This window comes from Chaetodon auriga, chromosome 8 (assembly GCF_051107435.1).
Source record: "Chaetodon auriga isolate fChaAug3 chromosome 8, fChaAug3.hap1, whole genome shotgun sequence".
NCBI classification, from domain to species: Eukaryota; Metazoa; Chordata; class Actinopteri; order Chaetodontiformes; family Chaetodontidae; genus Chaetodon; species Chaetodon auriga.
In genome coordinates this window covers 13,066,985-13,089,103 of record NC_135081.1, presented here as the reverse complement: position 1 = coordinate 13,089,103, position 22,119 = coordinate 13,066,985, and the positions used below count along the sequence as shown (strand labels likewise).

The following is a 22,119-nucleotide window of genomic DNA, read 5'->3' as shown; positions in this document are numbered from 1 at the left end:
CACACACTAACACACAGTCTTCCTCAAATACTGTGCTTCAAAGTATGATGAAGCTGTAAAGCTTCATCGTGCTTTACCTTAGGTCCTCAAAATGTGTGTGCATGTGTGTGTGCCAAGTTGGACTTTCTATCATTTAGTATCACAAAGTTAATGAAAGAATATCAACACAGTTATTATTGGGAGTATAATTAAAGCATGGTACAACCTTATCGGGACAACACATCGGTTTAGTGGGCGAAACCTGATGCTGAATTATAAATCAAAGCCTACGACTCCCCTGGACTCCCATTAACCTCTTGCATCGACCATAAATCTGTCTTCAGACTTTACAGGGCTTTGCTTACAATACTGTGATACAGCGTGTGACAGTTTAACTGATGACAATTTCTCTAACTGATTAGTTGTTTAAGTAATTTATCAAGAGAAAATGCCAAAAACTCTCTGCGTTCACAGTTTACAATGTGAGGATTTTCTGCTTTTCTGTGCTTCATATTATTGGAAATCAAAACTCTCTGGGAAGATGATCATTGGTTGCAATTGCTGGGAATGCAGCAGTTTGAACACCATGAATTTCAAATGATTCTACAATTATGTGGCCAGACAGGTAATTCCCCATGTTCTCATGTCTCGGGTTATGAATTTACAGTCCACTTTTCAAACCGACTTAATTGAAAAACAATCAAATACAGCTATTAGGCAAACATAATATTTAGTGGGTGATTTGTTCTCTGTTAACATTTACTAAGAGAGTCTGAGGAGGGAATGTAAACTCATTGACCCGCGTTACTGTGCCCAGAAATAGAGCTGTAAGTGTTTCCAGCGGCGGGGAAAATAAATGGGGTGGAGTCCATGTGATCGTTACGCTGGAAGTGTGTAAATGTGTGTGGACTCCCTTGGGTCGTGTTTCTATTCCATTACACGACCAACTCCGCATAATAACCTCAATAGCACGATAAGAACTTGAGCCTTCATTTGAAAGCAGCTGGTTTGCTGTTGCATAAGTCAAACCAAAGGATCCAAATGAGGGGCTGCCCTCCACCATCTGTCTGATTTTATTTCCCATTTTTCCACCTTGTGCTTGAGACGAGTGAGAGCATTCATATACAGGCGCAGCGAAATCTTTCTCAGTGTGACTGCTACTCTCCACTTCATCCAGAAACACAACCTTGGTCTGACATCAGTCGCGATGCAGATGTCTGAATGGCTAAGTATCACCAAAGACCAGCTGTTCAACTCGACACTGAAAGTGCCTTTCACTTCCACTGGTGATATTCTAACTGTACTCAACGCCATTCACTTTCACATTTTCCACAATTAGGCAATTCACTTCTTCAGAAGTATTGCATCTTGTTGTGTGGAGTCAAGAGTCCTTGGACATCAGTTGAGACAATCACAATGCCCACACACACACGTGTTCAGTCACGTTCCTCAGCGTGTGTGTTTGTGCCGCAATCCTTAACATCACGAATAAATGCACTAAAACCTAATTCTAACCTGACCCTTAAAACAAAGTCTGAACCCTTAAACAGCCCTTTGAAGTTGTGAGGATGGTCCAGAATGTCTTCACTTTCCAAAAATGTCCCCACTCTGTTGGTTAAAAACTTGTCGTGTTCCTCACTATGTATCAAATACAAGTACAGAGACACACTCTCTGCTCTATAACATCAGGTGTAATTACTATATCTATCTCATTGTGTGTGTTTCACTTAATGGTCCTTAACAGTATTTAATGAGGTCTGAAGCCATTGGACTTTCTACCATATGCTTCAGATGGGGTGTTTTATTTGGTGAGAAAATGTACCACAGGAAAAAAGAAACCCTCTCATTAGGCCTGTGGGAGAGAGGGTAGAAGGTGTAACACTGGCAGAAGCTGGAAAGAGAACAGACCAGGGCAAAGAGGTAAGAAAGAAGAAAAAAGGGTCCTCTGATAGCAGAATGAAGGCTTTTCCTCCTTCAAGGCACTGAGCTGGTAGCTGGATACTACAGCAGCACAAAAGGTCCTTACAAATCCACCCTCAAGGCATCTTTTTGTAAGATTTAGACCAATCTCAAAGATTTCAAATATCGCCTTAAGTGAACAATGAACAGTAACGAAGGCAGGCGTCCATTTCATCGAAGGAATATGAAATGTGCGTGGGTAAAATTACTCATTGACAGTAAACTTTGAACTTTATGTCAAACAGTTACTAACTCAAGCAAGCTCCTAACTTCTGGCAAGAAAAGCAGGAGAATGAGTAAGAAAGAAGACACTGATGAAGATGTTTGCTAACATGTAATGTGTCATGAAGAGCTTGAAGACACTTTCTCTTTTTGATATATCACTTCAACATGCTGCTGGTGACATTGGATTGAAGAGAAACACCATTTTGGGACCAGTAGATTTAAGAAAAATAACAATTCTGCTTCTGTCAGAAATCAGGGACATATTGTTTAAAAATTATCAAGAATACTGAACCAAAAATCTGCCGATATTATCATTGTAAAAAGGATATACACATATGTGAAACAGAAAAGCTTAACAGCGATTATCAAACAGCTAACCAGTGTAGTACAAGAGCTGCTGTGCATGTCTTCAAAAAATGTAAGTGCATCATCCTCATAACCAACATTTTGCATGTATTCTGCTGTCCCCCGCATCCATATTTAAAACAGACACAAATCTATCAGTTGCTCAATGTTTCCTAATGACAAACGGATGCTAGCGTACAGTAACTTAATCTGCTTTAAAAAAAAGTGGAAAAAGTGACATGTACAGCACATTATCTCCATTATCACCAGCCTTTACACCACAGAGCTGTGTGCTACATGTTCCATTATTTCCATGAATGGCAACACAAACCACCATCCTCACTCAAAACCACAACCACAGAAAGTGTGAGCAGATGGCAGCTGACTCATCTGCAGCGGCACAGTCAGCGAAGCTGCACAACAGTCTAACATACTTATTATTATGGGTCATGTTTGGTCACCCTGTTAAATCCTTTTCAAATTCTCAATTTAAGCATTAACATGAAGCAATTAGCCAATGTGGAACAGCTCAGTCGTACGATGACCGTCATGAGAAAATGAGGACAGAGCAAACACAATGATTACACCTGGAGGGGAAAGGGGTTTTTTTTGTCTTCTTCAAACAAAACAGGAATAACAGATGAGTGTCTGCTTTTGTTTTGGCGGTATAAACATTCACAGAGGAGAGGAATGAATGATTCAATCTATTATCTTCGCCACAACAGTCACTACTGCAACGCCACTGTTGTTGTTATTATCATCACCATCATCCGCTCTGAGTCAGACTCCACAAACAGTAGCGGAGGAGATGATAGTTCCTCTAATGACATAAACAGTCAGCTGGTAGACACATCGACTCTTTCTCTCTCTCACACACACACACACACACACACACACACACACACACACACACACACACACACACACACACTATAGCATCAGCCTTGCCTGCACTACACTGCAGACTGAACTTGATGACACACGTGCATATACACAAGTAGGCGCATGCTGACAGACACACACACACACACACTCTGCATCATCCCGCTGACAGCAGCACATGCACACACTCATACACATCCAGATGTCTGGCGATGACAGGTACGGCTTGTTATGGGATCAACAGAGGAGCTTACAGGACACTGACTCATTTCCTGCCTGCTGAAGTGTGGCAGATGTTCTTCATTGTATTCTGACTCTTAGTTCTTGATTTCCTCTTCTTTCATGTGTAAGCTTTTTGGACTTGACTTCATGCCGTCTGACGCTGTGTGCATGCGCTGAAATACACCTGGTGTGTTTCTTTTAAAAGTGACAGTTTCAGCCTGGAGCGTTTCCTCCCAACATTTCCCATCATTTTAATCCATTCGGATCAAAACTATCTCCATTATTTGAATATAACTGTCCTCTAGGTGACACATCTTGAGTGTCTGCTGAACGCCTCATCCAAACAGAAACAGTCTAATCATAATGGAGCTTAGCAACTGTCCCTTTGGATTTCTCCACATTAGATGTACTTGAGGTTCAGTGCTGGGGAGTGATGATTTACATGTAATGATGTTACATAATTAAATTCTGAAGTACATGTAATTGCAATCTGTTACTCAGAAAAAATATTTACATAAATCTCAGTTCATTTCATTCTGTTGTTTTGCATCATTTCACCACGCAGGAACGCCTTCATCTGGAATAGTTCCAGACAATACAGAGATACAGTCAGCAAAGCCACTGCACAAATTTGAATGCAACAGGGTAGGACGGCTTACAAGGACCTCTCTCTACGATGAGACAGGCTCCATTCATTGGGCAGTGAGCATGTGCTCAAATTTTGAGTGTTGTTTTTGATTGGTTCTCTTGCTTGAAACTGCGCTGCCTCTGTCTGTCAATCAAATTAATGGGCATTGCTCCAGGCAACCTTGGCATAATTTGCGATCTACAGCTAATAAAATCTGCCGGCAAAAGTTAGAAATGAACCTGCTTTAGTCTACCTCTGTCCAAAATCAAGGGCGCATTGTTAAAAGAATTTGATGGTAACTCTACCACTGCTACATTGTAAAATGCACATGTGCTATAAAGTGTCAGTTCTATCAACTCGAGGGTTGTGCTTCAGCTGTCAGTACATGGGACATTACTTCATGTAGACCAATAAAAACTAATCATAACATTTGCACTGTAAAACCAGGCGGTACTGTGTTTACCGCCTGGTTTTACAAAGTGTCCCTGAGCTCATGTACTTATATCCTTTATACGATCATGTGCTCACAAAGTGGTGACCCTCGCTCCATCTTTGCTTGTGATCGACTGAGTCTTTCCAGGATGCCCCTTTCATACCCAATCATGATGCTATCACCTGTTACCAATGAACCTGTTTACCTGTGGAATGATCCAAACAGGTGTTTTTTTAGCACTCTGATGGTTGCTGGCATCAATAAACATATATTGACAAAAATCAGTGAATTTGATGAGGTAAAACATTAAACATAATGTCGTTGTACTGTTTTCAATTGAGTATATGTCAAAAAAGTATTCGCAAGCGACCACATTCTGTTGTACTTGTGTTTTTTGGAATCGGGCATGTATCATGTATTCTCAACAGCACAGGTTACCAAGGCAACCTGTACAACTCTGAGGTCAGTGAAAATCAATTTAGCCTCTTAGCAACAAACCGAACTTGGGAATGCTTCCTTCAGTCTCAACTTCACTTGACGAATGATCACAAAGGCAGGGCTTAAAATTTGCACCAGCCACCAGTCAAATGCTGGTAAAATATGCAAATGGAAGGTAGAGTTGCTTCACTCTCCAGCCATGAGCAATGGTAATCTTATCAACAGGCTGAACATTCACTGGCCATTTGGCCGGTGGACAAAAAGTTAATTTTGCATCCTGAATATAGATAGTTAACATAATCTGACCTGTCCTTGTGTGAGGTAATCGTTATCTAAACCTCTACCTGGCTGTAAATTTTTGCAATCTAAATTTTTACATGTTAGACTATTTTTTTTAAGTGGATTGAACTATGCAATTCTCCAGTGGACTTGTTCTCATCTCTTTTTATCCTAACCAAATTGCTCTTTATGCTTAGGGGAAAATATCCTCAGAGCCTCCGTGGCTGGACTGGATTTTCAATCATCATTTCATACTCATGCAATGCAAAAATGAAAACAATAGGAGGAAGCCAAAACAGCACAACAGGGACGGAACCGGGACAGCTGTGAACATTAATGGCAGTTATCCTTTTGTGATCGTCTCTTGCAGCCAGGCCTGCACCTGTAAAGTCCTCTCATTCCTGCTCCAGGGACTTATGAAGTTGTTTACCACTGGCAGGTAAAGAGGTCTCCTGATGTATCCATCCAAGGCATCTCAAAGCTGTGTCTTTGGTGTGTCTTTATGAATGGAACTGTACAACAACAACAACAACAACAACACACACTTTTGGAGAGTTTCTCTTCAGAGGTGTTCATGTTCCTCTCAGCTGCACACACAAAAAAGCAAGTAGTTGTGTGTAGAATGAAAAGGAAAGCTTGAGAGAGAATCTGGCCATTAGACGTTTTTCACTGGAGACGTTTTGGTTTGTCTCAGTGGAAGCTCATTAATGATGGCTGAGTTCCTTCTGGCTGCTGCACATTCAGGGTCCTGGTATTGAGCATACTGGTTCACTGTGATGTCTTACTGGGACACTTGATTAGCACATCATCATTACTCTTATTAGTAACACTTGTGCTTTTCCTACTATGACAAGTCAAATGCCAGCTGTGAATGCTGCATGATGCAAACTCATCGGACGCAAACCCCCTCAGAATATGTGAGGAGAGGGTGTTCAGACACTGTTAGACAATTCAGCAAGCACTTTGTTTGGAGCACACTGAGGCACTTAGACAACAGCAGTTCTGCGTGACCTGCCGCTGTTCTGCTGCAGGACCAGGTTGTGCTGACAATTTGTCACATAACCTCCTATCGGTGGCGTGTGTCACAGGCCTTTTTTCACAGCGGACATTTGGCTTACAAAAAAACAGGTGTTGCTAACAGCATCAACGATGGCTCTGTTGCATTCACGTGTCCCCAAAATTCATGACAGTGAACCAGCATGCACAATACCGGGACCCTAAAACTGAAGCAGCTAAATGGAATTCAGCCAACTACTACTTTTATTATTTGCATCTGCGCTATTCCTGCTATGACATGTCTACATGCCTCCCTCAAACACACAGCAAACTGTCCAAGTGTGGCCTTTTTATTGCAAAGTGGATAATTAAAGATGACCTGATTAGGTAATGCTCCAAGTGCAGCAGCAGTAAGCAATTGAAGACATTATTTGTGCATAACCAATTCTTCACTGGAACTACATAATGTGGTTGATAGGACCTTTGTGACACAGGTGCAGAACACTGACTGATCCCCATTCACTTTTAGCTTATTAGACTGCATGCTGAGCCACAGAGCAGAGCCTGCAGAGAGTCAACATCTCGCTCAGGGGACGCTTTCATAAAGCACATGCTCTCTGACATGTAGGCTTGAACTGTGGTCCTCTTGGCTGCAGAGCAGTTTTTGACCACCAGGTCACTCTGCTGCCCTCCTACAGCCTGCATCTGGCAGGCGTAAGCGGTCGCTGCTTATTTTAGCTGAATTTGTTCTCCGTCTTCCTAATGAGTTTCCAAAATGGCTTGTCAGTGAAATACACAGACATGCACGTACAAGCTCTCCTCCATACACAAACTCACACAAAATGCACAAAAATTCAGTGTGCCTAACACACACACACACACACACACACACACACACACACACACACACACACACACACACACACACACACACGCTGACGCACACTCCTTTCCCATGAGACGTACTATCTCTCCTAACAGTTGAATCAGATCTTTCCTCCTGATCTCTTTCCTCCTCATGTAACACTCTCTTCTTCTCTCTCATCTTAGAAGGTAGCCTACACACTGGAATAAACAAGGGAAAGTATCACTCATTTTTAGACTTTATGTATCACTGCTCACATCTTTTTATTTGAAATGAAAGTTTACATGCCTGGTTGCATGTTAAGCACCTTTCACTTCCCCCAAAGATCCAGGGAACCCATTGAAAACACACTTTGTCACTTTGTACCATCCCTCTATGTTTCGCTGCTTTTCCAAATGCAAATCATCTCTGTTAAATTGCAGTTCCGGTGAACTTCCGTCTCTCTGTTACCCTTAAGTTAACCCTAGCTGTCATCTTTATGTCAGCCTCTTAGCCTCCCTCATTAGCTCTCCTTCTGTTCAGTCTCATCCTATCTCTCTCCCTCTCAACACTTTCCCCTTTAAATTCACATCTCAGCTCCACTCTTTCCCATCTCTCTTTCTCTTCCCCCTTGCCTGCTCCATTCCCCCTCTCCTTCTTTCTTATCTTGGTAAGTTTTCAGCTGGGACTTGCTTATTTCTCTGCAGTATAGCCCCGTGTGTCCCCCTGGGAAGGATCATCACCATGTTTGAATGTGTGTGTATATGACTGTGTGTGTGTGTGTGAGAGAGAGAGAGAGAGAGAGAGAGAGAGAGAGAGAGAGAGAGAGAGAGAGACTTTGTTCTTACTATCTTGGGCTCAAGAGTCCTCACAGAAACAGGGATGAAAAACTCAGATGTGGGCACTTCTGTACAACATTTTCTGGTGTGTGAATGTGTGTTTATCTGTGCCTGCACATGTGTGTGTGTTTGTGTTTGTGAGTGAGTGTGAAGGGGTAAAATGATGCTCATCCTTCAGAGTAAAATCTGCTTGTCATCAGCCTCATTTTCATCTTCACTTTTGGCTAAAAACAACTGCAGAATACCAACCTGGCTACTCTGCTCGCGTGAGTGAGTTAAAAGTAAGCATGTGCACCTTTACACAATGTCTATATGAATGAGTGTGTGTGTGAGACACTTAAGGAAATGTAGAGCTAGATTTGTTTGAGTGGCCTTGCTTAGAGAAGAGCATGAAGGGAAGAGAGACTGTATGAGTTTGACCTTGCATGATTCTCCCATGACACCTCTGCTTGCATAATAACTTTCCTTAGAAATCTGAAGTGTTCTCTTACGCAGACAGTCAGTCACCTAGTTTCACAACTGTGGAATAAACTGTCATGATGGCAAAGTTGCACTACATACGCAATTAAGTTAAGTCTCCTCCCTTCTTCTGCGGTCAATTAAATACATTTAAGGAGAAAAAAGTTCCACTCAGTGGCTTACCCTGGGAGAGACTGTACAGCTGACTTTGTAAATGAATGAAAAAACAGACTTGATGAACTGAGATATGAATAATACAGGCCGATGCAATAAAAATACCATCACCTCTTCTGTCTTAGCTCCTGTCATTAACTAGTACCTCCTTTCTGTAATGGAAAATAAATCACATCCTACAGCAGAGGTTTTCAATCCCAGACATCAACACTCAGAGCCCTGCTGCTTCTCATTCTGTTCGTCTAATCAGCGAGTGATTTATACCTGGGAGGCTGAGTGAATGCAATCAACTGGCAGGTAGAATAAAAAGCGTGCAACACTTGGTGTCCTGAGGACCACTGACCTAATGGATGATATGCATCCAACAGCTCAACGCCAGTGTAGGAAACAGGCAGCCGTGTGGACTGAGAAACCCTACATGTTTCCCTCCCTACAGGCTGATGTTCCCATGCATGTTAAGGTTCCCTCAGGGCTCTCTGACTGAGGTTATATTAGTCTCCATAAAAATGAGGCTGACATTCATCAACGATTCTGATATGTCTTCCAAACACAGAATGACCTTGAATAAACTGAAATCTAGCTCTTGTCACCTCAGATATGCTGTACAATCCTTCACTAAAAGATACGCACAAACACGCACGTGTGGGCTTTCATAAATAAGACCGTGTCTCGAGGGAGTTCAGAAAATGAACTGAGGCATGCATGAGGGGTGAAGGAAGTTTGGGATCCCCTGGCCCCATACACTCTTCTTCTCCCCTGGGTCCCCTTTCTCTGTGTCATTCCTCTCAGGTACGGTGTGTCCAGGCTGCCTACCTTCCAGTGTCACCTCTTTCCCGGCCCGTTTCAGCGCCTGCACAGCCTCGTCGTGGGTCGCGTCACGCAGGTTCATGCCGTTCACGGACAGGATGGCGTCCCCGACGTACAGAGCCTGGGTCTGGTCCGCTGCGAGCCCCTTGAATATCTTGCTGATGAGTATGGGCATTTTATTCTCCTTCCCACCTTTGATGCTGATCCCAAGTCCCCCGATCTCCTGCTTGGTCACCTTGACGCACCGCTTTCTGTTGGCGATCGCTTCGGGCACTCGCTCCGGGAGGTCCGTGAAGGCGGTGCGCACAGTTTGGGGGCCGTTGTTGGAGTTGGTGTTGTTGTTATCCAGGTAAGATCCGTTGGTAACGCCGTTTGAGTTGACACTGTCGCCGGCGTTGTCGTTAACGCCGCTCTCCTCGCAGCTTAACGTGAGCGCTTCCTCGTTCAAGTTGGCCAAAACTTTGTGCCACCGCTCCCGCACCAAAACCTCCACAAAGCCACTTTTTTGCACTCCGGAGGCACCTGAAACTCCCGACGCGATTACCACCGCCATCTTTGGAGCATTTCTTTAAATTGACATGTGATTGTGTGCCCGGAACGCTCTCACACATGAACCCTGTCTCCCTCACGCTCAGGCTGGACTTTGCCCCTCTGAAGTTTCCTGCGGGACTTGTCAGGCGTCCCGACCAACCAGCCTGAGCCCTTTCGGCACAAGCTGCCCTCCGCTCCGCCTGCCCGAGATCCTATCTACTGGGTGGAGTTTGCTCCCCCCGCCGTCAGTCGATCCCATCTCCAGATCCTGCATGCACAAAATTTGTTCCATCATTTCCCCACATGGTTTGAGACGTGACAGCTCATACAGGGTTAAACAAGCATAAATAACATATCCGCAAAATCCATTTATTTACCCATGTTGCCGGTGTCATGCTGATAATATTATAATCACATATCCTGTGATGTATAAACATATTGATTTATTTACCTGCTTAAAAGGAAATTAGCGTCTGTATCGTGAATAAAACCATAATTGGATTCTGTGAGTCGGAGCTGAGGAAGTGACAGAACACTGGACATTTCCTTAATGAGAGCTATTTAAAAAATGTTTAAATACACAGACTGATCTAAAATCTAACTAGAACTGAGTTTCCACTCTTCACATGTCCAGTGAGTGCCTCAACCGCGTTCACGCTGCAGACGTGAGAGCGGTTACGCGCGTACAGGAATGCGCCTGTGCCTGTTTTGATGTTTCAAAGAGAGAGAGAGAGAGAGAGAGAGAGAGAGAGAGAGAGAGAGAGAGAGAGAGAGAGAGAGAGTTTTGTCAGGAAGCTTTGACATGGAAAGACCCCCCTCTGAGGCTTTGCTCTCCATCTCTATTATTATTATTCCAAAGGACATCCCCATGTCCTGTCAATCACTCCAGGCTCGTGATAGTTCAAATAAGTGAACTCAGACAGTGAGGGTGCAACCGGTGGCATCTGTATAATGACTGGAGCCGCTGGGCGTCTCGACCTTCACAGGGGTGACCCAGGTTCAAGCCCTGTGAGTGACTGACAGGGATGCAGAGAGAGGAGAGGCACCCTCAGCCAGCCACCAGGACATGATGAGATGAGAGAAGTAACCAAGCAGCTGCTGTGACTTCAGCGTGGGCTTCAGGTGCATAGAAGTTTCAGCTTTCTGCCAGTAACATCACTTAGATACACAAATATGCACTTTCTTGCAACAGCTGTCACTCTGAAGCATGGCATCCTGCCTGCAGCGACAAACGGCTGAGGGAAACCTACCGATTTATAAGCAATGTAGCTACGACACCTACTGGTGACACTTTAAATTGATGTTTGCCTGCATTAACAGTGAAACCACAGGAAGCCCCCTCTGGTAATGACAAACATGCACAAGGAATCATTTGTAAAAACGCAATCCAAATTATGAACAAACAGCATTAAAATATCTTCATGCTGGGAGATTTTAATTTAGTTGTATCAACTTTTGCACTCACATTGAGGAAGATTTGGGAGATGTGTCATTTTTATTGTGTTGTAAGGCAAATTCCTTGCCCTGGTGCAATAAGTATGCTTCTGCTCTGTTCTATTCCAACCCATCTTGTGTCTTTTTTCTTATAAAGGTGCTCAGGTTAAGGTATTTCAAAGAGCATTCAGAACATTACTCATGTTTTTTCTCTGACCAATACTTTCTGTGCTCTATAAACTCCGTAGTTAGTTTAATTATTATTAGTTTTCTAAAGTTAATTTAAATGAAAAAGATCGAAAACAACCATGTCTGTAGATTTTAACATATATTAAAGGATATATGCAAATGTTAGGAGACATAAAGGCTTTGTATTGTATTATGATTTAATATATTTCAGTCTATGTGTCATAATTAATCAAATTATGTAATCACAGATATATATAGTACAGGCATGTAGGTGCCAAAGCTTTCTCGCTTGCCCGCCCTCTAAACTACATTGAATCATTACTACTGAACTGCACCAATGAGGGGATTAGTTTATTTTAAGAGACTGGAACAGAAATACTAATAATATATTTGCTTAATGAGGCATAGGAGCTACAATTGATTTTTACTTTTATATGGAAATGAGCTATCAGATGTAATGTTCAGTCTTTGTTGTGGTAATGACCTTCAAAACAAACAAACAAACAAACAGAGAATGCAATCTTATTAAAGGTGATGGTATTTAAAGGCTGTTAATTAATCTTTTTTTAATCCTCAGTCTGCCCTCGTACCTTGACTACACACAGTTTTTTTCATTGCAACGGGGAGCAGCTGCAGAGGTGGTTTACATACTGACACACAGTCACACATGGGGTTTTCGTTGCTGGTCTGTGAACTGGCTTCATTACGAGAGCGAGGTGCCATGCCCTGGAGCACTGCAGCAGTTTTTGTGTTGCAAGAGGAGATTCAAGCTTAAACTATGGGAATGGTTAATTTAAACGTTGTGATCCAGTTTCTTTCTGCTCATAGAAAGACATACTGCAGAACTTGATTACTTTCCTCTCAAAGGATGTGCTTTCCCCTCCTGATTTTCTTCCCTCTTTACTCCATCCACTGCTCTCCACCTTCATCCTCCCCCTTACTCTAGGTTTGGCACATTTTTGGTTTCTTTTTCTGCCTCCACGGCTCCTCATTTCCTTCTTTTCTTGCTTCTTTTAGCTCTTCTTGTTTTTTCATTCTTCAGTGCTTACTTGCTCTCTCCCTCACCTTGTTACTGAAGAACACTTCTAACATTTTTTTTTTCTTTTACTGGCACAAGGTGCACTAAGTCCACTACAAAGAAAACATGTGTATATTTGCCACTGACAGATTTAGGAGATGTCAGTTTTCAAAGATAAGATAGACGTGCTGAGTGCAGTTCCTTCCTCTTAAGGATAATTTGCAAGTTCTTCACTTGCACTTTCACTTTCTAGCATGAACCCAGTGTCACAAAAGTTTACAGCAACATCTGTGTGCTTCCTCTCATGCATTTGCATCCTCATGCATGTGCACAAACATATTATTTTCCGTTCCAGGAAATTTACTTTGCCCCATATCCCTTCATCCCCCTGTCATTCATCTATCTTCCCTTTATTCTTTTTTCTATCCCTCTGTCTTCTTTCCCTCATATTCCCATCTTTTCCTTTTCTAATTTTCCACCTTTCCCTTCAGGTACGACCCATCCATCCATCTGTTAATGTTACAAATCACATCAAAGTATGACCAAAAAGGTAACAATTCATCAAACAAAAATGTGACTAGTTTTGACCCCCACGTTTAAATACAGCTAAAGAAAATCTATAATCTCCGTCATGCTGAAATGACTGACTGCGACAGGCATGCAAAGGTTTGTGTTTGACATGAGACACTACAATCTTTCACCCATCATATTCAGAAAAAATGCGAAGCAATATTTACACTATCTTTCAGTATTTTGGCACTCAGTGAGTGTCACAGTAAGGAGCCAAACTGCAGGACTTCAGCAGATATCACACTCCACCTCCACTGGTTTGGCAGCTCCTTGGTTATGGCTGCTGCTACTGGCATCATTAGACTTCCTGAATGAGTTTCCATTTCTGTGTGTTCCTTTAAATAGTGTATTGTGGATAAATGGTATTTGACACTGAAATTAAAAGCACGAACATCACCACCATCTGAAATCATGGTGGCAGCACTAAAGAAAGAAATGGTTGAAACAGTGCATAGCTTCAACTTCATCATCTATATTAGGCAACACATTAGCAAAAATAATCAGTTTACATTATTGATTCATTAAGTGAAGAGCAGTTTTAATATGTAATCTCTAATCTCTACATACTCAACATTAAAAATTACTGTAATTAAAATTATTAAGAGTGGAGTTAGTCACATTCATATTTCACTCTGTCTGCAAGGAAATAACACAGAAACTAAACATCTGTTTTGCTGAAGAGGAAATATTTGTGGCGTGATTCATTTCGCTTCAGTGGCAAACACACTGAACTATCACTCCTTTCAAGTAAACCCTTTAAAAGTGGAGACTTTACAAATCATTTCACACGAGCTGACTTGATTCAGAGACGGATTTCCTTTGGGTGTTAGCACAGATGTTTATTGTGGTTTGAGTCAGTGCTGTTTCAGTTGAGTGAATCTGCAATTACACTGTGACACACAACACTGCCTAAGGTGACACCAGGAAATCAAAATTAAGGGTTCTTTACTGTCAGAAATCATTCCCCAAATCATGTTTCATTGCATTCATTGTTTGATGGGGCTTCGCTGTGAAGGGTTTAATGTCATGTAGGAGGAGCAGATGGGTGGAGTATGAATCAGGGGAGGAGGAGCACCATTGCATCATTTACAGAAAAGGGAAACTAAACATTGTGGTCACAACAGTTCCGTCTGTGTGCATACAACGAGAGAGCAAGCAAAGCATTCATATCCAGGAAGGTGAAGTTCAACTATATATACAGTACGTATATGATTATATTCTGATACTGTAGAACATCCGTAGCTAGAGATTACATGTGATGAAGATGACACCTTTAGTGCATAAAAGCAGTTGTAGGGATGACTGGTCGCAGTTAATTATTAGGTGATTAATTAGAGCTTTTTTCTGAGGCGTTTTTATGATACTGCAGTTTGCACGCTGCACACTGATGTTTCATAGAGAGTCATGTCAGTCACTTTCTGTGCAGAGTATCTACTCTGACCGCTGCTGTGTTCTTTGTTGTTATGTCAGGTATGGCCACAGCCAGCTCTTTCCTCTCTGAGGATCAGTTCCTGTGCTCCATCTGCCTGGATGTCTTCACCGAGCCTGTTTCTGTTCCATGTGGACACAACTTCTGCAAGGCCTGTATCGACAGGCACTGGGAAGGCAAAGAGCATTGTCAGTGTCCACTGTGCAACGAGAAGTTCAGCAAGGGCCTCAAACTTCGTGTCAATACTGAATTCAGGGAGGTTGTGGAGAATTTCAAGAAACATTGTGACAATGGTTCCTTAGTCAAACCAGGCCAGGTGCCATGTGACTGCTGCCTTGGCAACAAATTCAAAGCCACAAAAACTTGTTTGGTGTGTTTGACTTCATACTGCGAGACACATCTAGAGCCTCATCAGAGAGTTGCTGCCTTAAAGAGACACAAACTGATTAATCCTGTGCATAATTTGGATGACAAAATATGCAAGAAACACAACAGGATGTTAGAGCTGCTCTGCAGGGACGACCTGACACGTGTTTGTGTCCTGTGCACAGAACATAGTGCTCATGATACAGTCCCTTTAGAGGAAACATATGTTGACAAGAGGGCTCAGATGGGTAAGAAAAAGGTGGAAGTACAGGAAATTAAACCCAAGCCTGGCAAAAAGGCTAAAAAGATGAAAGTGGCACAGCAGACCAATAGGAAAGGCAAAGCTAAAGCGGTAGAAAACAATGTGGAGTCTAATCAAATGCAAGATTCTCACATTTGGTGGTTTCCCATTGGATGCCCATACCTATTCAGCAGCTATTTCTATCTTCCTGGAAACATGGGTTTTTCTGAAGGGAGATTCTACTATGAGGTTGATGCCAAAGGGAGGACCGGCTGGGATTTAGGAGTAGTGAGAGAGTCGATTCTTCGGAATAGGACATTCACACCTAACCCCAGGAATGGAAACTGGATCATAAGGTTGGAGAATAAAACCACCTGCAAGGCTCTACTTGATGTCCCTGTCCACCTCTTCTTGATAAGCAAACCTGAGAGAGTCCTGGTGTTTGTGGACTATGACAATGGATTGGTGTCCTTCTGTGATGCTGACACTGAGATCATGATCTGCACTTTCACTGGCTGCAAATTCACTGGGAGAATTTTCCTTTACTACTGTCCTAGAGAGGATGTCAGCTGGGCACAGAAGCTGCGAAAAAAGGTTCAGAAGATGAAAGCATGGTCATCACTAGGAGAAATCATATTAGGCTGGATTTTATTTTACCTGATTTTTATATGGCAAAATTAAGCATTGCATCAACTCATTCATGAGGGTGCAGTTGAAAAAGATTCTGATGAAACCTGAATCCAGCAAATCTGATAATGTGAAACCCACCTCCTGGATATTTTGGAAAACGGAGCCATGTGTACATCTCAACAGATCTCTAGATTAAGCTCAGTTTAACTGGAAATAATGACTTTCTTCCTCCTTAAAGGCTGTTTGATAATTGTTGGAGATGAAGTTGCAGATTTTTATTTTTTAATCCATATATTTGCATGTATTTTTGTACTTACTCTGATCATTTGCATTCAACAAAAGCCTTTTAAATAGGTTCTTGCTAGAGGAGTGGATGTACTTGCAGAGGCAGGGAGGGTTAAGACTAGTATCTCCTTCCAGTCAAAAACTCATCTGTCACTCAGATGCAAAAAAAGTAATCAAAATTCTAAACATAGTGAAGTATGTACAATAAGTCATCCTGCTGAGCTGATATCAGTTCTCCTTACAGAGTTGACTGGAGTGTTTCCCATTAAGCTCACTGTAGTGATCTTAATGTGAAAGCCTTATTCAAATACACCACTAGAGAGCGCAATCTACTCACCCTTCATAGGAAAAGTTGCTCACACTCCTCATTCAGTTAAGATGTGAAAAAATGTCAGTTTCGACAGAGGAAATATTGTATTTGAGCCACAGAGCCACCACATTTCATTTTTTTAAGTAGTCTGTCTATATGCTTAACACATTATATACTCCTGCAGCAGAATTACATACTGTATAATTACACATGTCTGATAATAAACTGTCTTAAGTGTAAGAGAAGAGATTTATCTTGGATGGGTTGCCATGAATGTTGTTACAAACCCTCATGTTCCCCTCAGGATTAAAGGTGGGCTGAGTCATTCTGGAGGAAGACTGTTGATACTGCAATTTCTCATGTAATCACATGTGATCACGTTAGCATGCCAGCACGCTCCCCCTATATTCCCCTCCCCTTCCCCTTGTCCTGTGCATGGGCACCAACGTCACCTGTTGCTGAAGTGTTGTGTGGTTCTGTCTGAGCAACTTTCATACCAGATAGAATGGCAATCTATCTAATAGTTATCCAGCAGAGACATTTCATTTCTTAAAACCACAACTGTCAGCCTCATGGTGGCATCAGAGAAAAAGTCACAAAAGTCGGATTAATCCTATGAGGACCATTAATGTCTATACAAAATTTTATGGAAATAGCATGTAATAGTTGATGAGGTATTTCAGTGGTGGACAGACAGACAGACAGACATTACCATCCCAAGAGTCATGCTAACATGGCCAATGAAAAGAAACTGACAGCCGTCTGTTTTTGGTTCGTCTTTTTATGCATCAATTGTTTATTGTAGCTTGCTCTTTAGTCTTAGTGTATTGTATGGAAAGTGAATTCAGAACTAAAGCAAGCTCAAAATCCACAACCATAACCAACCTAACGTCACCACACACCTCTGTTCTGCACACACCATAACAAAGCTGCAACCAGATGTGTCGACCACAGTGTCAGTCGTGCGCTGATCCATGCTACCGATGAGCTAAAGTTTCCACTCAGGAGGTATTTTAGGAAGCAGTAGCAATCCCACAGAGGATAAAAGGGTTTTCCATTGTGACCTTCGTGGTCACGGAGTGGGGGAGGCAAAGGGTCACCACCCACTGTCAGAGGGGCTCGCACTTCTGGGTCCCATGTGATAACATGAACATCCTGGACTGTTAAAAGGGAATCCAGAGGCAGAGGTCTACCCTAAATGCATGTGTGAAAACTTTAAAGATGTGTGTTCATTTCTAGAGAAACAGATTATGGTGCAAAGACTATGTGAGAGGGTAATCAGTATTTATTTCATATGTGGTTAACTGGCATTGTGATCTTTTATATCATTTTACTTTTATATTAGGTGTTAAGTCTACAGTACTAGTGCTAGGTAATTCTTGACATAGATTTGACTGACCTGACCTACATACATCTACATAACACATCCATGAAAAGAGTATAACAGTGTGCTGTCGGGCAGTAATCTGTCAGACATCAGATTGTAGGAGACACCACATGCTTTATGCAAAGTTTATTACTTTCTCCCTCTTAATTAATCGCACGTGCTGTAACATGTAACACGTACTTCCTGATGCTCCTTTTCCACCACAGCATGATTTTAGTATCGAGTATAGTAAGGGATCAAAACTTTGATACCAAAAAAATACACATTTATTTTCAAATGTTGAGTTTTTCAGTATTCTTCAGACAGATACAGCAACAAGCAGTGTGAAGTACAATTCAAGTAGGAAGCAAAACGATACCACATACCAGTATATACAAATCATCTTTACATTGCTCTGAATTAATGCTGTGTATTCGATACACACTCAGTCAAACGAGCTATACAGCAAGTATTTACAAAACTTTTGTCACTATAAGAATAGCTTTTGTTTATGTGCACTACTTAACATACATTTGCATTTATGGAAGGGAACATAGACGTTATGCATTTTACAACGGATAAGACTTCAGGCAGACGTTAGAAATGACACTAAGTCATCACAGCGACCTCTCTTTCATAGGTTGAGCCCTTCGTTTGGACCAGGTCAAAGCATACTGTCCCGTTATTTCAAAAATGTGTTCTGTAGTTGAAAAATTGCCATGGAAGTGTCAGGAAAAGGTAACAGCTCACCCTATAATCCTTTATTTCCCTCTGCTGCTCCTTCTATTTTATCTGTGGCAAAGGGTCTTACAGCATTCTTATTATAGTTTTTTTTATTTATATGCATATATTAAGGTGTCGAGATGTCACAGTACAGTGAGTTTAGTTTAAATTTAGGCTGAACAAAACACTGTGGTTTCATGTTCTCTGTCTAAAATACTCTAAATCATGCCTGATTGGCCAACCCAACTGTCAATCAAACCATCTGGTTGGAAGGCTTCAAGCAACCACGACACTCCTGTATGTCTGCGTGACCGTGTCACTGTACACCTTCGTCCTATCTGACCTCTTGAATAGAGGCTGTTTTAAGTTAACCTTCACAATCTCCTCCATGTACGAAAGAGCACCCATTAGCTGTCTAAATGCAGCCTGTTGTGAGTGACATGTAGTGTTTGCTACCTGATCTCCACAAGTGGAGAGAATCAATACATCACAAGGTTTAAGTGCTTTGATTCTACTTAACAATAGAGAAGATGACACTTACTTGTCCACAGGATGTTACACTATTAAATCCCTCTCCAGGAGAGAGATACAGAGCTATTTAATTCTCAACCTCATAAGAGGATTCTCATATTATGAATACAAGTATGTTTCTGACCATAATAAGCAGATATAATCTTTTTTTCTCCTCAGCTAAAATCTCGGCTTACTGTTCATTATAACCTCATTATTATCTCAGAGTGACGGTATGACCTATAACCTCATGCCGCTGTATCCCAGCTCTGATGGCTGCCACACGGCGTTGTCTCGGGGGCAGTTGCCGTGGCAGGCACAGGTCAGGATCACCATGACCGGCCTCCTGGTGGTTCTGCCGTTGGCACACTGGAACTCCAGCAGGGCGGTCTTGGTTCTGTGGGGGGTACAGCAGCGGCCGTCTGTGCAGGAGCCGCAGTAGCGAGGCCTGTAGGCCTGGACGCTGGTGCAGTTCTTGTAGGAGAGGTGGACGGCTGTGTCACTCCTCACCATCCTCTGGCACTTACTGCCTCTCTGCATTGAGAGAAAGAGCCGTTCACTGAATGAATGTGTACCGTTTCTCTCTAGGAAAGAATGTGCTTTTTATGAAACGATAATCCAGTTACTTCAAAAAAATAGTGCAGTAGCTTATGCATTCATTCATATACCACTGGTATTTTAATTACCTCAAGCAAATGCAGACACTCAAAGAGAGAGGAAGAACTACCCCAAAAAGTACCTTTGGTGCTAACTGTGTCAGCTGCATCTGGTCCTGCTGGTCGTCACAGGGTCTGATCATGCACAGCCGGCTCTGCTTCACCATCTCACAGCGACGGTTCTTATTGGTGACCCTGGTGGACAGCCCCATGCCACAGGTTTGAGAGCAGGCGCCCCACTCCGTGGTCTGCTCAATGCAGTTCAGGCTGGGGTCCCAACCGTCAAACCTCACTGTTTCCTCCTGACGATAGGCTAACGGAACAGATGGACAGAAGCTTAGAGCGGACAAAGAAACCATCCTATTATCCAGTGAAGATTTCACACGATTTAAAAAGTAGACTCAGCTGTTTAGTTGAATGATGAATAATAATATTATATTCAGTGAAATTGAACACACGCATGAAACCATATTGTGAGGCCATATTTGTACGTGGTTAGCAAACCCTCTTTAAATAAAAGTTTAAAAGTATATTCTGAGAAAACTTGTAGACGACATGATCCTTGATTTTTCTCCGACTGACTGCAGAGTGATGTATCGCTTCACTGTTTCACATTCCAGACTGAAGTGACACCCCTGCCTCTTTCCTGTGTGTTTCCTCCTCCTTTCCCAACCCTTACTCTATCTTCCTCTTTCCTTCCTCCACTGGTTCGTGCTCCTATACCCTGATCAGGTCAGAGAAATGTACATAACCTTTCAACTCTGTGTCTCACACTGCAGTGACACTAACGTCAAAGAGGAATGTATATATGGTCCATCTATTCCCATCTCACCCTACTTCCAGTGTACCCACCCGCCATGGCGAAGCCGCCCAGGGAGCTGGCCTCAGCCTGGGGCTCACACACCCACTTCTCGCAGCACTCCCCAGGCACCTGGACCCTTCGGGGCATGGGGCAGTCCGGCCCGGGCAGCATCACGTCCACGTTGCAGCGTGGCACACAGGCGATCTGCCCATTGCGGCACATACACTGGTACTTGCAGGTGGGGAAGAAGGTTTGGCCGTTCTGATAGACAGACCCATCCAAAACACACACATCTCCCCCATGAGCTAGAGGAAAGAGACAAAACAGGAAAAAGTGGCAGAGTGGTTTTAGCGTGTTTTTTGAACAAATAAAAAGTCCCTCATTCACAAGAAGTACTGACAAATAACTGACATCAGGATCCACCTTTGTCTAACAGAGCATCTCCCATAGACTGCACATGCTGCATGCAGTGCTTGGTGAAAACTCACCGGCACAGATCCCAGTCCTCTTGTGGATGTCGGTCGTGTATTCACACTGCAGCCCTTTACGCGTGTCACAGGGGTTCATTTCAGAGCAGGCCTGTCCTTTCTGACGGGCACACACCAGGCAGCAGGCGCAGTCGTCCAGGATCAGGGGCACCCCGGGGAGACACATGGGGGGCTTGGCAGGGCACTGGCATCTGCGAGGACACACCTGGGACCATGCCAGTGTAAACACCTGGGTGGAAGAGAAAATGTTGTTCAAAGTCTCTTTCTTTCTAAATCAGTCAATACAAGTAGTTTTTGACACTTGGGACTAAATATCAGCTGTTTTTGTAGCTTCGGCTAATTTTACATCTCTTGTGAAAGAAGTTGGCATTAGCAGACACCGACTTCAGCACACTTAATAACTTAACAATAATTATTGGCTCAGTGACACTGATGTTTAATGTGGGTAAAAAAATCAAAATTATTCAATTTAAGCATTCTTTAAGGTTCTTTTTGGTGTCTTCATGTATTCCGACAAATAATCTAAGAGTTTTTCCAGAATACAAAGATAAGTTTTTAAAATAAAATATTGTCATTATCTTAAAGCCAAGAATGCCTGGTGCTACAATATAACATGCTTTCTAAATGAAAACACATCATCATAAATCTGTTGTACTGCCTACCTGTGCTGTGAAGAAGAAGAAAAGAAGAGCTCTCTCTGACAGATTGGTCATCTTTCCCCGTAGTAGAAGAATCAAAAGTATCTGCGGTCTAAAACGTGTTCACTCGTCTTAATTGGAGCTGATTTGAGTCCTTTGGTTCAGGGCTGAATCTTGCCTCCTCTCTGGTTGTGGTGTAGCAGAAGGTTGTGATCTCTTTGTCGCTCTGGCTCAGGACTCAGCAGAGGAGGACCTTATATAGGGGAGCTGTCCAGCTGGCACCATGACGACAAACAGGAAGGAATGTTGGACCGATCGCTCAGAGTGTTGGAGGAAGACGAGTCACATTTTGTTGTGAGATCCTTTCAGAGATACTATACAATCAACACAGAGAGGTTTCAGCCTTTACACTTTAACATTCTCT

General features: G+C 42.6%; 3 protein-coding genes across 4 annotated transcripts in view; 1 reads left to right on the top strand and 2 right to left on the bottom strand.

Moving 5' to 3' along the window:
- Positions 1–10,199, bottom strand: part of sntb1 (syntrophin, basic 1) — a 38,266-nt gene extending 28,067 nt beyond the window's left edge. Inside the window, exon 1 of the mRNA XM_076738207.1 lies at positions 9,516–10,199. Coding sequence (XP_076594322.1) covers positions 9,516–10,062 — 547 coding nt within the window. The 5' untranslated portion in view covers positions 10,063–10,199. The remainder of the gene's footprint in view (positions 1–9,515) is intronic.
- A 4,202-nt stretch (positions 10,200–14,401) lies between these two features.
- LOC143325175 (zinc-binding protein A33-like) lies at positions 14,402–16,043 on the top strand. 2 transcript variants are annotated; one of them, XM_076738103.1, is made up of 2 exons: positions 14,402–14,429; positions 14,722–16,043. In XM_076738103.1, exon 2 carries the CDS (start codon positions 14,724–14,726, stop codon positions 15,966–15,968), a length of 1,245 nt encoding a protein of 414 aa, XP_076594218.1. In that variant the 5' UTR covers positions 14,402–14,429; positions 14,722–14,723; the 3' UTR covers positions 15,969–16,043. The 2 variants fall into 2 exon arrangements, with proteins under 2 accessions (XP_076594218.1, XP_076594217.1); XM_076738102.1 differs by having other exon boundaries at positions 14,406–14,451.
- A 2,255-nt stretch (positions 16,044–18,298) lies between these two features.
- LOC143324758 (CCN family member 3-like) lies at positions 18,299–21,899 on the bottom strand. The gene is made up of 5 exons (XM_076737472.1): positions 21,720–21,899; positions 21,058–21,286; positions 20,620–20,874; positions 19,851–20,080; positions 18,299–19,645 (listed from the first exon to the last, which is right to left on the bottom strand). Exons 1-5 carry the CDS (start codon positions 21,768–21,770, stop codon positions 19,352–19,354), a joined length of 1,059 nt encoding a protein of 352 aa, XP_076593587.1. The 5' UTR covers positions 21,771–21,899; the 3' UTR covers positions 18,299–19,351.
- Between the last annotated feature and the right edge of the window lie 220 nt (positions 21,900–22,119).